Source organism: Vigna unguiculata, chromosome 10 (genome assembly GCF_037176805.1).
Source record: "Vigna unguiculata cultivar grain cowpea cultivar isolate G323 ecotype 2 chromosome 10, ASM3717680v1, whole genome shotgun sequence".
Classification (NCBI taxonomy): domain Eukaryota; kingdom Viridiplantae; phylum Streptophyta; class Magnoliopsida; order Fabales; family Fabaceae; genus Vigna; species Vigna unguiculata.
In genome coordinates, this window is record NC_140801.1 from 31,651,809 (window position 1) to 31,668,521 (window position 16,713).

Below are 16,713 nucleotides of genomic sequence, written 5' to 3' on the forward strand. Positions count from 1 at the left end.
AATAATTTTTGAATCGTTGTTGTAGTCCTCGTTAAAAGTTTGACACAAACACAACTAAAATTTCAATTTTTAATGTCGGTTATATATATATATATATATCGCTTAATGGCGGTTGTAACTGCTACTATTCCTATTCCCGTCAATTATCCAGTCGACATAGAATTTGGTGTCATAAAGGTATAACAACGTTGATTTTATACAACACAATAACTGTCGATAAAATTATTAGAGTCATTTTTAACTGCCACTAAATTAATTTTAAAAAATTATCACTCAATGATTAACGATTGATGTGACGGTTAGTAAAATTATAATTTAAAAAAATATTTTTAACATTTAGCAACGGTTATAACTGCCAATAAAATCATATTTAAAAAAAAATTATTTAGTGACAGATGTAACTGTCACTAAATCATAAATTTTTTAAATAAAAATAAATGTAGGTGATATAGATGAACGCTGCGTCTAAAAGTTAGTTGATTTAAATAGTTGAATTTTATTCACATACACAAAAAAAAAAAAGGAAGTGAGTAACTTCCTCACTGTTTCTTTCATCTTTCTATAACTAAAAGCATTAAAAATAAAACATTTTTCTTCTCTCTTTATTCCTATCTAAGAATTTTATACATTCATCTCCAAATATACTAAAGTTGTAGTTAAAATTTTATACATACATATGCAATGAGAAACAACACTATATATTATTTATTGAATGTGCTAGAATAATTAAAAAATACATTTAGTGAAAAACATATAATTGATGAATACTCAAATTATGTTACTATAATACTTTCTGGATTATGGTATTGGCTCATGAAAGCCATGACTTGCATTTTTTCCTCTATGTTGTTGGTAAAGCTTTTAACCATTCTTAATCTTTATTATTAAATTTTTCTTTAGTTCTTTTTTTTTTTGTCTAATAGTCACCCTTTTCTCATTCTTGAAAATTAGGAACATGTTACTGTCCATATTACAATATGCTAAATAAATAGCACCAAATAGCATATATTTGTCTAAAGGGAATACAAAGAAATTTAAAGTCCCACATTGTAAGACCTGGAAAAATTAAATAAATAAATATATGTTATTTAATTAATGCGAGGGTGAGAACCTCTAAGTTAATTAATGTGGAGAGAGAAAACAATAAATAATACTAGCTCATGTGGTTGAGAGTACTTAGTTGTGATGAGAGGACTTGAGTTCAAGTCCTATGCCATTAATATGATAATTTAATTAATAATTAATTATTTTCCATTTACGCATGAACGTGCGAAGTATATTGATAAGTGTGTAGGTGCTCAAAATAACAAGAAACACAATTTGGCTTATTGGTTGTACATTTGTTAGTCATTATGGATGGATTTGGGTTCTGATGAAGGTGTGACCAACTATGAGACCTCTATAGAAGGATCACTAGAAGCATGTCTAGAGGGGAGCCTTCTATGCCATCACCTTTATCTTTGTTTTCCATTACTTTAGTTTAAAATTTCCTAAGTTGGTTTCTAGTTAACTTATTTTGGTTGACTTGTTGACTTTTACCAAAGTTGACCATTGACCAAGATTAGCTTAACTTAAACCAATATGTTAATCATTGTTTGTCTTGTTTTTGTAGGTAATTAAAGAAAGTAGAGCATGCTAGGTGGTGCATGGTGATTGGAGCATGTGAATGATGTGCAGGAGAGAGGGAAAAGCAAAAAGCATAAAGTAAAAGCAAAAGTAGACATGTACCTTGTCTCCTTTTGCCTTTTTGGTTGATTCCTTTGAAGGCTACTTGGTCTCCTTCCTCTTTTGGCCTAGAATCCTCATGGAAATGCATCCACCAACCAAGACCTCTCATTTTGGCCGTGTGGCATTCTAGCATAGGAGTTAAGGGTTTTTTAGTTGATCCATTTGATGTTTATGTTTTTGCTAAAGGACCCCTATGGACTTCTATTTAAAGGGGGCTCCTTGTCTTGTAAAAGGATTGATTATTTGATGTTATAAACCTTGTGTTTCAACCATTCAAATTTTGTGAGCTCTCTTTCCTTGAAGTGAAACTCACCTTTTCCTTATTTTGCTTGCAAGTGGTGGCACCATCACTCATCTCTAGGGTTTGATTGACTTAGATCCCCCCTATGAGTGGCGTGCTTCCTCCATTGCACCATCTTCCATGCTTTCCATTTTATTTGTTTCTTCTTTCATTTTTGTTCTCTAAATTGTGTTAAAAACCGTGACTACTTGAACTTGAATCCAACTCTCTTCTTCCTTTCATGAGCTTGAGAAATGAACCTTCACATCTAGAAAACTTGCTATCTTAATGTCCAGTGAGAATTTTCAAAAAGCTTTCTTAAACAACTTACGTAAATCTAAAAGAAAACAACATAATCCTTCGTCATTTGGTATCTAGAGCCTAGGTTATCTTGAATATTGTATTTTTCTTGTGTTAACTTTTGTTTTGGTGGCTTTCTTGGCTTGGAGACCTCTCAGTTTTGGCTTGTTCAAGTGGTGTGCACATTTTCTTCCCACTCTACAAGAGGTTATGTATCCAAAAACCCATCTCTTGATGTATGTTCTTGTTTGAAGTGAGAATATGAAGTGTATGATTTTCCTTACTTGAAAACCGAGAGCTTGCTAGTTGTTACCATTCTAAAAAATTTTCATCACATGTTGAAAGTCTTCTTAAAATGTTCCTAGCTACTTTTGAGTCTCTTGTCATATACTTATTTGAGTTTTCTTTTTCTTATTTCTAAGTATTTGAGCTATTGCATGAGATCTATGCCTTGTGTTGTTGTATGCTCCTTGAAATTGATTTTGACCTAATTTTTAAGGAACTAAGTGTTCAAGACACCCTAAAGTATCTTTCTCGTCATCTTAAGCACCTAGTTTTGAAAATAAAAAGTGTTTCCATGGCAAAAACCTATTTGGCCGAGAGCTTTTGTGTTGTTTGGTGATTCCATTTGGCAATATTTACTAGGTGTTATGCTACCAAATTTTATGCTTGGATTTTGAGTGATATTGGCAAATTAGTTCCACCTCTTGACATGAGTTGTGATATTTCTTGGTGTATGCATGATTCGAGGTATAATCTTAGCTTGTTCAAATGTTTTCCATGGAGTCTTTAAAAGTGCTTTTCCTTGCTTTAGTCGTGTTCAAGTTTTATGTTTAAAATAAATTTCTTTAGAAGTTAAACTTTCGTGTGTTTTAAGCTTTACTTGCTTATCTTAGGTAATCTTTGTTTTGTCTTAGTTATTTCCATTTTCTTGCTTTCCTAGAGTGTTGTGGTCGAGCCACTTGTCTTGCTTTTGAAAGGTTTTCATCAATTTTAAGGAGTTTTTCACTTGTTTGGAAGGATTTGAGTGTTAGCCTTGCTTGTGTGCTTTGCGAGTGTGACCAAAAACACTTTGGTGCTTTTGAAGACCACACTTGGTCTCAGGTTTAGCTTGTTTTTCTTCACTAACCTCTTTCTTGTCTCGGTTTTTGTGAGTTTTGGTGTAGGAACATGAATATGGATCCAATCTTGGAGGTAGAAGAGGAGGAGGAATCAGCTTCACCTTATTCTCCTTCCATGGTGACTCCTATGGCCCAAGAAAGCGAACAAATCACCCTTGCCAACATCCTACGTGAAATGGAAGTTAGTAGGAGGGAAACTTTTGACTAATTAAGGGTGGATAGGAGACAAAGTGAGATTTTCCTTCAAGAACACATTCAAAGGCTTGAACTTAGAGAAGATGAAAGGAGAAGAAGGAGATCTTTTTTCGAGGATTCAAGCCATAGTGGAAGAAGAAGAAGGCACGACCATGATGGTGGGGAAAGGCGCAATCAACTTCCACAAAGGCCACCTCCACAAATCAAAATTCCAAAGTTCAAGGGAGAGAATGATCCAAACATCTACATTGAATGGGAGCAAAAAGTGGACCAAATTTTTAACATTCATTTAGTTAGTGATCAAGAGCAAGTAGATTTAGTAGTCTTAGAATTTAAGGATTATGCCATGACATGGTGGCATCAATTTTGTATGAACAATATTAACCAAGAGCCACTTGCGGCCTCTTGGATGGACATTAACAATTTAATGCGCGCTAGATTTGTTCCTTCCTACTATAGGAGGGAGACTCTATTGAAGCTCCAAAGGCTTCAACAAGGGTCCATGTGTGTGGATGAATATTACAAAATGATGGAGTCCATGCTTCTCAAAGTAGGACTCCAATTTGAAATTGAAGAGAAAAAGGTAGCTAGATTTGTGAATGGTCTTAGAAGAGAAGTTCAAGATGTAGTTGAATTGTAAGAGTACTCTACTCTTGATAAAATTTTACACTTGGCCCTAAAAGTTGAAAGTCAATTGAAAAAGAAACAAGATGCCAATAAGAGTACTCCTTACAATGACTACTACTCTAGGACTTGGAAAGGAAAAGAAAAAAAGGATGAGAAACCATCTTCCAAGGACCACCCACCTAGGTCAAGTGCGCCTAGAGTTCCCCATGAGAATTCAAACTCTTCCCAAGGTTCAAGAACTAGTTCCATCAAATGTTTTAAATGTTTGGGATATGGTCCTATTGCTTCAAATTGTCCAACAAAAAGGAACATGATCTTGAACCCAAAGGGAGAAGTTGAAAGTGAGCATTCTTCTCCCCCTCCCCTAAAAGTTCTTCCTCCCACACTTCTTCCCAATCTTCAAGTGAGGATGAAATCAAACCTAATGAAGGAGGTTTGTTGGTGGTTAGGCGCATGTTAGGCCAAGTGCCCAAAGAATTTGAAAACCAAAGAGAAAATATTTTTCACTTAAGGTGCCAAATCAACAACAAAACTTGCTCCCTCATAATTGATAGTGGAAGTTGTGTCAATGTGGTTATCACAAGGGTTGTGGACAAGCTTGGCTTGAAAACCATCCCTCATGCCAAGCCCTATAAGCTATCTTGGCTTAGTGAGGAAGGTGAGATCAAAGTTGACAAACAAGTTCTTATCAAATTCTCCATTGGAAATTACAAAGATGAGGTATTATGTGACTTAGTGTCCATGGAAGCAACTCATAGTTTACTAGGAAGGCCATGGAAATTTGATAAAAAAGCTTTTCATGATGGCCATTCCAACAAGTTTTCCTTTAACTTCAAAGGCAAAAAGATTACATTATTACCTCTCTCACCAAGAGAAGTTAATGAGGACCAAATTCAAATGTTAAAGAAAATAAAGGAAGAGAAGGCGCAAAAGAAGGTGCAAGGGCATGGCAAAGAGGCCAAGAAGAGCATGATCTCCCTCAAAGGGGTGAAAAAGGTAATGCTTGCCCAAAAACCTATTTTCTTAGCCTATTCTAGTGAACCTTCCCCCTCTTTCCAAAGTCCTCACTCTAGATGTCCCCAAGACTTATCATTAGTCTTAGATGAGTTCCAAGATGTTTTTCAAGAACCTCCAAAGGGCCTCCCACCCCTAAGAGGTATAGAACACCAAATTGATTTTATACAAGGCTCATCTTTGCCTAATAGGCCTGCCTATAGGACTAGTCCCGAGGAGGCTAAGGAAATCCAAAAAACAGGTGAATGGGTTGTTAGAAAAAGGGTGAGTGCAACATAACATGAGTCCTTGTGCAATGCCCATGATTCTTGTCCCCAAAAAAGATGGAACATGGAGAATGTGCATAGATTGTAGGGTTATCAACAACATCACCATCAAGTATAGCCATCCCATTCCTAGGTTAGATGACTTAATTGATGAGTTACATGGTGCAACCATATTTTCCAAAATAGACTTGAAGAGTGGGTATAATCAAATTAGAATTAAAGAAGGTGATGAATGGAAAACCTCTTTCAAGACTAAGTTTGGATTATATGAGTAGTTAGTCATGCCTTTTGGCTTGACCAATGCACCTAGTACATTCATGAGACTCATGCATCATGTTCTTAGAGAGTTCTTAGGGAAGTTTGTTGTGGTGTACTTTGATGACATTCTCATTTACAGTTTGTCTCAAGATGACCACTTGCATCATTTGAGGAGTGTGTTAGAGACATTAAGGAAGACATCCTTATATGCCAACATGGAAAAATGTGTGTTTGGAATGGATCATGTGATCTTCCTAGGCTTCAAGATAAATCAACATGGGGTCCATGTGGACCAAGAAAAGGTGATGGCCATCAAGGATTGGCCTCCCCCAAAGAATGTGAGTGAGCTTAGGTCCTTCCATGGGTTGGCTAGTTTTTATAGGAGATTTATGCCAAATTTTAGCACCATAGCCGCCCCTCTAAATGAATTGGTCAAGAAAGGTGTGGTCTATAAGTGGGGCAAAGATCAAGAGAAGACTTTTGAAACATTAAAACAAAAATTTATCAATGCACCACTCTTAGCCCTTCCTAACTTCTCCAAAACTTTTGAGATTGAGTGTGATGCATCCAATGTAGGTATTGGGGTCGTGCTTCTCCAAGAGGGACACCCCATAGCCTATTTTAGTGAGAAAATCACAGCTTTTATAGTCAAACTGTTACGAAAGTCAAATAGGTTGATTTTTAAATCAATCGGTTGATTTCACTTGACTTAAGTGAAATCAGTCGATTAAAAACTAAATCAACTGATTGAATTTGTTGCAGTTTAAGACTACTGCAGCCAACCTTTTAACCTGTTGAAAAACCATTCAACAGACTAAAAGAGACATTTTAACCTGTTGAAAAACCATTCAACAGATGAAAAGACACACCTAAGACCAAAAACATCTAATTAATGCTATAAGGTCTACAACATGAATTACAAACTTAAAATACACTTTCTAAATGATGTAACTACATGGAGAGCACACATTCCAGCCTTGATCAACATGGTTATCATCAAATCACTTTTCCTTCATCAATGTAGGCATCATTCCAATGGTAATGGCTTCAAGATAGTTCAAAAGCTTCATTAAGTCTTCATCAAATCTTCAAAAAGCAAACCACCTTGGCTTCACATGTCAACAACATTCATATTCCCATGGTTAGTAGATGCATAACCGAAGTTGTCCTCATTTTGTCTTTCTTTTCCATGATCAGTCCATACCTTGTAGTTGGGTTTAAATCCATATTGTAGCAAATGAGCCCTAACATGTGATGGTTTAAGAGTTTTCTCACAAATACACCGTACGCAAGGACACTTTATCCCTCCATCTAAAGTATAACACGCTTGGTTCATTGCGGTTGAAAAAAATTCATGGACACCAATAATGAACTCTTCTCTAAATCTCCTTGAAGGATCAAGCATGTTATACATCCATTCTCAGTTCATTTAGCTGCATTAGTTGCATACTGCACATGTGATTATTAGCCAACCTACATAGTCCAAGACACCCTTTGATAATGTCTTGAAAACATCAAATGAACTGTGAGATACACCCTTTATCCCCATTTTGAGTATGTATACAGTATCAATATTATAAGGCTTAAATAATGGTTTGGTCCTAGTTTTCGTTTGGTTTTTTCAATGTGGTCTTACTTTTGTTTTCTTTTTCAATTTGGTTCTAATATTCGTCAATTTTATTCAATTTGGTCCTTTTCGCTAACGGATGTGTTATTTTGTTATTTTTTTTAAATTCTTTTTTAAAAAATTATTTTAAAAAAAATGTACACGTGTCAAGCTCATATCATGACACGCGTCATTTTGTGATTTAATTTTTTTTTAAAATTTTTTTTAATTAAAAAAAAAGTCACGTGTCGAGCAAATATCATACCACGTGTGAGAGTTAGTTTTTTATATTCAATTTGTTTCCAATATTCATTATTTGTTTTCAATTTGGTCCTATTTTTTTTTTTTAAATTTAGCATTTTTGTTCCTCTCTAAATTGAGACAAAATTTAATTTGTATATAAATGTTATATGAATATTCTTATTAAAATGCATTTTTTTATTAAATAATTTTAATTTAGAATTAGAATTAGTTTAAAATTAAAACGAAAAAATAATAACACCATTAATTTAAAATTTTAAGAGGTTAAAAATATTTAATTTTAAATCAACTCTAATTCTAAATTAAAAATATTTAATAAAAATATGCATTTTAATAAGAATATGCATATAACATTTATATACAAATTATATTTTGTCTTTGGAGAGGAACAAAAATGCTAAATTTTAAAAAAAATTAGGACCAAATTGAAAATAAATAACGAATATTAGGATCAAATTGAATATAAAAATTGATTCTGACATGTGGCATGATATTAGCTTGACACGTGAATTTTTTTAAATTAAGAAAAAAGATTAAATTTTAAAAAATTAAAAAAAAATTAAAAATCACAAAATGACACGAGGTATGATACGAGCTTGACATATGTACATTTTCTTTAAATAAAAAAATTTAAAAAAAATTTAAATTTTTTTTTAAAAATCACAAAATGACACGTGACGGTTATTATTCACATTTGTTAATTATTTTAACGGTGTTAATAAAAAGGACCAAATTAAATAAAATTGATGAATATTATGACTAAATTAAAAAGGAAAACAAAGACTATATTAAAAAGACCAAACAAAAACTAAGACGAAACCATTATTTAAGCCATGTTATAAATATCTATATATTAACTTTATTTTAGTTTGACTACATTAGTTGGTAGTCACATCCCATCAAAATATAATTCTGGTTACGGAAAAGGACATGTCTAATTCAATGACTTCCATTTCCCCAAATAATCAATAATGTTGATATCAATAAATAAAACTAATAATAAGTAAAAACGTTTTCTTTTAATTACTTTTTTAATCAGGTAATAACCTTTTCTAATTATTTCCTTTTTTTTCTTTCTTTTTCATTCAATTTGTTTTTTATATTTCTTTACACTATACCAGATGTAACATTATAGTATAATGAGTTAAAAGTGAGTCAAAAAAAGTGGGTTAAAATATCATTTTCCATAATAGAAACATTGAACAAGTCACCTTTCTGAAGTCAAGCAATGTTACCTTTTTTAGATAATAAATATTGCAGATAGTTACTCTTATTCCGATGGAAATATTCCAGACACATGAAATTTAATAATGAGTTTGCAAACTATGAACATAAAAGGAAATGGAAAACAAAGTCTTATAGGGCTTCAACATCCTAAGGGGATAAAATGTAAAAGAAAGATACCAAAGCATAGTGTTTAATTTAATTTAATTAGCCTGTGCATTTCATAGCAAAGGAATCATAACATTTGACACACTATTTGTAATCAACTAATAATCTTACAAGAAGGGAGGGACAAAATACTATATAACAAAGAAAAAGGACAAAAACAATGCGAAACCCAGCCAACACACATTATAAAAAAGGGGAAGTATATGTTCACCATTTTCCCGCATGTATAATACAAAGTATTGAGGGAAATGTGATTGTTGCTGAACTCTTGAGGTGAATGAGTAAGTTTTTACTCTAATGATGAACATGAGGGGGTGGTGCTGCCACAAGATGTGGTGCTGGTGGAGGACACTGGTAGCACTTAGCAAAAAGCCCAAATGTGTCAATTTGCCTTACGAAGTTTGTCATGCTGGCCCATCCTCCAAGCCCAAATCCAACAACAAAAACCCATACAACAATGAATGCATTCAACACATACATTGCAGTCCAACTTGGCATGAAGAAAGGAGGCTTCTCTGCAGCATTCTGTAAAATTAGGGTGAAAAAAACTTAGATATTTGTTATGGTGCCCCCACACTACCATTGTTGTAACACTCACAAAAATCCCAAAAAGGAGCCAACAATAATGCAAACGAGGAGATTTATCAAGATTTTCAAATATAGTACGAAGATAAACTAAGATATCTTAGGGAGGCCCCCCCAAATTGCCATGCCCAAACCCATTGGGATTTTTGTCACTTTCCTCATTTTCATATTCATTCTTCAATTAAAAAACATTAAGTATATATATAAAATTGTTATTAAATATGAATGGGTAATTTTGGCATGAATAATTTAGTTCTTATAATGTGAGGTATTAGGAATAGGGATGAGTGAATTCCATAGGAAGGTGTGGTGTAGGACAGTGCATAATGAAAGTATTGTAAACAACTGTACGAAAATGACCCACCACCAGCTTCTATACTTCTCGTATAATTTCCAAATCCAAGCCTTAAATGCGTTTGTACATTTGTTGGTAGTACCACTCCCCCACCCCACTCTCTTTCTAGATGTTTTAATCTTATAGTTTTGATATAATAAGAAGAAGAAAGCATGAATATTTGACATTAATTAGATGGGGGGGGCAGGCAAAGAGATAGTTAAGACGTATGAAGATTTACCTGTCTGGCAGAAGCTTTTGTGTAAGTGAGCATATGGGCTAAGGAAGGGATGATGTAGACAGTGAAACTAACGAGCAGAGATCCAACAGCTGAATTTATGGGACCAAAGAAAGGGAAGATTATGGCCAAAAACCATATCGGTATCACCACCGGCAATCGTGCAAGTGCCCTCAAACAGATGCTCTTTGTGTCATGCATCCCAATCACCTTCTCCCACACAAAATACAATGGAGTGCACGCAAACCCAAATGTGATGAACTGCATTCATGTCAAACAAAATTAAATTAATTCCTTTTTGCAAAATAACATCAACAAACAATATCAAAACTTAATATTCAATCATTTCACATCATTTATATATTAAAACTAAAAAAGTTTAAATAATTTTACAAAATTCCACTCTTTTCAAGGCTACAATATTTCAGAGGACCATCTCATTTCACTTGATATTGGAACACTACTAAAATAATGTTTATACACAAATTTAATAAAAATAACATGAACAAAAAGTCTTGTTCGTGACAACAGAAAAACATATTTTAGGGATATTTTTATATTATTTTTTTTTGCAATTAAGAGAGATAGGGATAGAAAAAAAAATGATAAAAAAGTGGTAGAGAATAAATTACGAAAATTGCCCGTAAAAATAGTTATAAAATTACGCACATGCCCTCTAACGATCAAAGTACAACAAAATGAAAATATTTGACTTTGGTGTACATCAAAATGAAAATATTAATAAAGGGAAGGATATGAATTTGTTGCAAAATAATAAGTTATTAGAATACGAAAATGATTGTAATAATAGTGAAGAAGCTTGCTTGTGTGTAAGAAAATATTCATTTAATAAAATAAATAAATGTATACTTTGTATGTGTTTGTCTAATCTATTAATAAATCCATCCCATCAATTTCTTAAATAAATAATTATTTAAATTTTTCTTTTTATAAAGTCAAAATAGAGTAATTTTAACATGCTTAATCGCAATCCAAAAGTTGATGTTAGGGTCACTTGTTTGTTCCGAACCTGGTTTTTTTGCTTTTGCTTGTTATTTACTGTTATTATTTTCTAAAAAAAAAATGTTTTAAGAAGTGAGTTACCTGGTGAATGAGCATGAGGATGACGGCGGCGTCACGGAAGCCAGACTTGGGGAGGAGAGAGAAGGCGTTGGCGTGGTTAAGAAGCATATCACCAAAAGCCCAATAGACGGCGACGGCGGAGGGAATCGTTAGTGTGTAAACGTACAAAGTGGCCAGCAGGTAGATGTACTTGAACTTTTGGGGCTTCCACATGGCATGCATAATCTCTCTGCAACATTTGTCACCATTATCACTTTATCAACAGAAGATCTACCATGAATATTTATATATAATCACAATGAAATTCCACAATCAAATTTCTCAAAATGGAGACTCTCATTAAATAATATAAACTGGTTTCATATAATCTTATTAATAGTTTTTTAAACTGTTAAATAAAAATTACATCATCAAATCTTCCATAATATAATAATCATGAGATGACATTCAAAGTTGTTAAAGGCGTATTTTTAAAATTAAATATTGAAAAATATATTTTTCGCTAAATGTTAATGTTGATTTTAGTCTGCATTTTTTAAATCGATAAATTTGTCTTTAAACTCTAAATTTATAAAGATTAGTTTTTTTCTTCTTCTAATTTTGTGACAATAAATCATTTTTATTATATATATATAATATATTAAAAAATTAGGAGATTTAATTAATTGATTTAGACATCGAGGGTCAAAATCAAAATTAATAGAATAAATAAGAATTAAAAATACACACTTTCTTTTGTTAAATGTGATCGTTCGTATGTTTTTTTTCTTCACTTTATTGTACCTTTTTTGCCAAGAACTTAACTACAACTAGAACTTTGTGAAGTAGGAACCGACCAAAACGACCCAGTAAAACTGTAATTTTTCATTGTTCAAAGTTTAATTAATTTAGAAAGTGGATACATTCATTCAATCAGATTTTGGAAATAATGGCCATTCAATTTGTGGAATCTTCCTAGAGATAAGGAGAGACAGAGGTTGTAACACTTTTGAAGCGAAAAAAAAAAAAAAAACTAAGAGAAAAGAAAGCAGATTTTGCATGATTTTTTGTTTTTGGCCAGAGATCTCGAAAACCAAGATAACCGGCAAAAGCTGCAAAGAGAAGCAGTGTGAAAAAAACAGAGATAAACGGGTGAAAGAGGACAGAAGGTAGATCGTGATGATGGTGATGAGAAAAAGGTGAACTTACACAGTCACCGCATGTCCTCCAAACGTGTAGAGTATGTTAGTGGCTCCAGTGAAGTATAGCACTAGCTTTGATGGACCCGAGTGTGTGACATTTTCCACCTACAAAACATGATTTGCAAGAGGTTTTGAGTATATATACCATGTCACATACAAATTGACCAATTGTTTCAATGGAACGAAAGTGTTTGTGATGAAAACTGATTGGTGAATTATCACCTGGCCATGAAGGATAGCTGCAACAGCAAGGTACCAAGCCGTGTAAGTGGTCATTCCAAGACCCAAAAATGACCAGATTCGGTAATTGTGGAAGGAAGGTATGAACACAGTGGTGGCACAGCAAGCTCCAAAAATATAAGTCCAAGTCCGTTTATCCAATTTGTCATTTATGTAATAGATGTTACTGTTTGTATGAGAAAAGAAAAAGAAAACAATGTTGTAAATAGAGGAAAAGTTTAGACCCACTTTATATTAGTTCTAGTTGCCTTAAAAATCGAAGCAAAGGTGTTACCTTGCACATGCTATAAGCTGTATCACAGATCCAAAGAGTAGGAAAGTACAGTTGAAGGCTAGCCCCACTGCTTTCCAATATGGACCAAGTAACCCATCAAGGACTTCGAACCACTGCAATTCAGAACAGTGCAATTCCATTTAGTCACTGTTGTTTCTCTTTATACAGATTAAGAAGCAGTGAAGATGGAAAGAAAAACACAAGAGACGAACCTGAATGACATGGTTCTTGAAGTTGACGTTTTCCTTTTCCTTTCTGGTGCGGTACTCAACGTAGAGGACACTGATTAGATATGCAGTCCAGCTTCCGATAATTCCATAGAACACCTGAAACAAGATGCCTGATAGCATGCCAAGTTGAGAGAAGGAGTATGGGAGTGTCAAGAGCACTTGAGCCACCTATAAAATGGAAAATTTGTGTGTTAAACATGGACTGAAAGGGACCAAGAGAGTTACTTTATGAGGTTCTTTATTCTTGGCTCAAATGGAAGTTGTGATTTACTTGATTTGAGGCACAGCTGAACCATGCATCCCAAACAGAACCACCATGCCAAAGGATGCTCTTCAGACTGAACATGGAGTGCTCTTGCTCCCTCTCTTCTTCCCTTGTGCTTCCCACTTCATGTTCTGTCTCGTTGAGGTTTGTGACTATTGCTTCCTCTGCTTGCTTCTGAGACAACATTGTCTCCCTTATCCACAAAACCACTGTCTAGATCTGAAATACATAAAAAGGACACTAAATGAGACAAAAATCATGATATAAAACGCAGCCCCAGAAAACGAAAGCCAAGAAAGACCCCAGATCCACATAACTCAAAATTCCTTTGCAGAATTCCAAATAAAAAATAATAACAAAAATAGAACAACTTCAGGTTTCTCCCCCCCACACAAATCCAAAAACAAAAGAGATGCGGGGAAGAGAGAAAAAGGAAACAAAAAAAGAAAAACCAAGTGGGCACAAACTGTTTACATACGTTTTACTCACTAATAAGAGAGCAAAAGCTGAAGAAAATCCAATAATAACAATAATATTAATCGCTTTCTAGTAACCTTGGTCGAGATGTCTCTTTCTCCTAAAGCTTGAAGGAAGATAATTCAGATGACAGATCCTCCTTCTTCTGAATGCCTTGGCTCCTAGTACCTTTTTATTTATTTTCTTTCTTGCTCCCACTTTTTTTCTTAGTTCTCAATTGTGCTTAGTTCGCTGCCAGCGATGGGTAGTGATGATGACTATGAATCTCTTGTTCATAGGTTGTGGCAGAGAAAACTTTAAACCAAACTTTAAATGTAAGAAAATTTAGAACTTCATAATCTGACCATACTCTATGGAGCTTGCCAAAAAATTGAAAACTCTGCACAATAATAGCCACCGTTATAAAGCCGCCACCAATTGACACACAAAAAAATGCAAAGCAAAATCCCCAGAGTCTGCCAAAGCAGAAGGGAGAGAAGAGAAAACTCGGCAGAGTTACAAAGTTGGTGGTTTTTGTTTTTGCTTCAGAGACTCAGAATGAACTATATAAAAGATCCTTTTCGTAACTATTCAATCAGATATATAATATATAATATATAAATAAATAAATAAATATAAGTATGTATGTATATATATGGTGAAGAGGGTGTTTTTGTTTTTATAATATCTAGCCAAAAGAAAAAGCAGACTGTGAAAGTGTGAAGCAACCAAGCAAGTACTGTGTAATAATGCTCGTGTTGCTTTTTGAGGCTGTCTTTTTTTCTCTTTCTATACTCAACGGAGAAAGTTAGAGATTAGAGGGATGAAAACTCAATTCACTGATTGTTCCAAATTCTGATTCGATTCTTGGTGGTGATGACATAGTATTTCGAAAATCAAAGGGACTGAGACATTGTTCTGATCAGTGAGAATTGCAGTGACTGAAGATGTAATGCCATAAACACCCTCAAAAAAGCAGTTTCAACGGCTAAGATAATAAATTTTTATTTAAATTAGTAATTAAAAATTATTTTAGCCCACTTGATCATCTTGTTTAGATCTCATTTCTTGTTTTGTTTTATTTTTATATATTCTGGACTCTTTTCGTGTACTTACAGTTCTTCAATATAAATTGAGAAAGAAGAGAAAGAACACATGTAAAGTCACAAATTCTCGACAAGCATTATATAAAAAAAAATCAGGAAATTTTTTAAAAGATTTATTTCGAACTTTTGTAGAAGTTTATTTTCTTGTTCTGAGAACTGACCGTGATATTTAAAAAAGGTTATTCGAACTTATGATTAACTAACTTTTCATCTTGCTATATGTGTATGTATGTATAATATTAAGGAAAATTACCTCTTGACAAAGAAACTTTTGACAAATTTAACAAAGTTTCTAAAAATAGAATTAAAACAGATTAAATTTTTATTTTTTAATTAAAATAAAATAATAAAATAATGTTTTTTTACTTGAATAGGAAACTTTGTCAAAAACTTTGTTAAAAAGTTTGTTAATCTATCATAACTCTAATATTAATTTACCTAGATAGAATAAAGTAGTCTTTTATGGTCAAAATAGGTGTTTGAAAAGGAAAACCTAAGCTTCTAACATAAGAGTAACGACTGCTAATTATACCAATTTAACAGGCGAATTAAACTTGACGTTATATATCTATCTTTAGAAATAAGAAACTTAGGTCTATTAATCGATGGTTGCTATGTCATGTGCACCATTTGAAGAGAGATCATATTTTATTGGGTGTACTTTAATTTTGATGAAAACAATTAGGATTGTTTATATACTTTTCTCTACACATAACTATCTTATTAAATTAAAATTATCTACATAAGATAAATAAAAAGTTCTTTTGTATGCTCTAATTATATTTTTCTCTTCTTATTTCTATCTTCAAATAGTCGTCTTTATTGATAATTTATCCAAATAAATCCATAATTTTAAAGGCATGGATACTTGAATCACTATTGAAACAAATGCAGCCCAAATTAAGCTAATTAATTAATTTTTCTTTCTTTGATTACTTTTGAATTGATTTCATTTATTTATCAACTATATAGGTAGTCGGAGTTATTTTATTTTGAATAAAAGTTGAAATTAGTAAATATTTATATGTGATTTCTTGTTGAGAGATGAATTATATGCATTTAAAATTAAAATATGTTTAAGCGGTTTTATATTGAATGAAAAATTATACTAAAAAAATATTTTAACATAAACCACATCACATCAAAATTAGTTTTAAAAATCAATTTGGTATACAATAACTGCAAGAACACACCAAGTAATTTGCAAATGATTTAACACCGTGCCCTTTTACTCATTATTTATTATTATTATTATTATTATTATTATTATTATTATTATTATTATTATTATTATTATTATTATTATTTGTTGTCGTCGATGTTGTTATTGTTAATATTATTATTATTAATTTATTAATAAAATTATTTTTGAAGAAATGATAAAATCATTGACAAAATATTGTTGAATACATGCATCATGTATACTCAACATCTCTAAGAATGTAAGATATTACCTTTTATCTATAAATAATATGCTGGAATGCTTTAATTAAAAATGAATAAATTTTACATTTTCAAATAACTTATCTCAAACTTTAATTTTAACTCATTTAAAAAGAAGTAGTTTCAATAAAATTAATGCAATTTTTCTTTCACAAACAAGAGTTTTATGTGTCTCTTATTTGTAAACGGAAGTTTGAGTGGATCATTATATAAACCTCTTTCGTCTTCTT

The 16,713-nt window shown here is 32.5% G+C and overlaps 2 protein-coding genes across 4 annotated transcripts; one reads left to right on the forward strand and one right to left on the reverse strand.

Annotated features, from left to right (window-relative positions):
• The first annotated feature begins 105 nt into the window (after positions 1 to 105).
• Positions 106 to 7,593, forward strand: LOC146882384 (uncharacterized). The gene is made up of 3 exons (XM_085667382.1): positions 106 to 177; positions 4,328 to 4,481; positions 4,598 to 7,593. The coding sequence occupies exons 1-3, from the start codon at positions 106 to 108 to the stop codon at positions 5,542 to 5,544; spliced, it is 1,173 nt and encodes a 390-aa protein (XP_085523508.1). The 3' UTR covers positions 5,545 to 7,593.
• A 1,464-nt stretch (positions 7,594 to 9,057) lies between these two features.
• Positions 9,058 to 14,521, reverse strand: LOC114167065 (auxin transporter-like protein 4). Of its 3 annotated transcripts, XM_085668047.1 has the most exons (10): positions 14,305 to 14,477; positions 14,033 to 14,186; positions 13,485 to 13,697; positions 13,196 to 13,381; positions 12,984 to 13,096; positions 12,692 to 12,875; positions 12,477 to 12,574; positions 11,310 to 11,517; positions 10,209 to 10,466; positions 9,058 to 9,573 (listed from the first exon to the last, which is right to left on the reverse strand). In XM_085668047.1, exons 3-10 carry the CDS (start codon positions 13,662 to 13,664, stop codon positions 9,343 to 9,345), a joined length of 1,458 nt encoding a protein of 485 aa, XP_085524173.1. In that variant the 5' UTR covers positions 13,665 to 13,697; positions 14,033 to 14,186; positions 14,305 to 14,477; the 3' UTR covers positions 9,058 to 9,342. The 3 variants fall into 3 exon arrangements, with proteins under 3 accessions (XP_085524173.1, XP_027907790.1, XP_085524174.1); XM_028051989.2 differs by lacking the exon at positions 14,033 to 14,186 and having other exon boundaries at positions 14,305 to 14,521; XM_085668048.1 differs by lacking the exons at positions 14,033 to 14,186; positions 14,305 to 14,477 and adding an exon at positions 13,796 to 13,814.
• Positions 14,522 to 16,713: the final 2,192 nt, after the last annotated feature.

What these genes read in the sequence shown, in the direction of transcription:
- LOC146882384 (XM_085667382.1), top strand. Translation starts at nt 106, where the DNA reads ATGGCGGTTGTAACTGCTACTATTCCTATTCCCGTCAATTATCCAGTC. An exon ending in TAGAATTTGGTGTCATAAAG is followed by an intron (nt 178 to 4,327) that starts GTATAACAACGT and finishes CAATTGAAAAAG; the next exon opens with AAACAAGATGCCAATAAGAG. An exon ending in GAATTCAAACTCTTCCCAAG is followed by an intron (nt 4,482 to 4,597) that starts GTTCAAGAACTA and finishes GTTGAAAGTGAG; the next exon opens with CATTCTTCTCCCCCTCCCCT.
- LOC114167065 (XM_028051989.2), bottom strand. Translation starts at nt 13,664, where the DNA reads ATGTTGTCTCAGAAGCAAGCAGAGGAAGCAATAGTCACAAACCTCAAC. An exon ending in CAGCTATCCTTCATGGCCAG is followed by an intron (nt 12,575 to 12,691) that starts GTGATAATTCAC and finishes CATGTTTTGTAG; the next exon opens with GTGGAAAATGTCACACACTC. An exon ending in TCCTCATGCTCATTCACCAG is followed by an intron (nt 10,467 to 11,309) that starts GTAACTCACTTC and finishes ACATGAATGCAG; the next exon opens with TTCATCACATTTGGGTTTGC.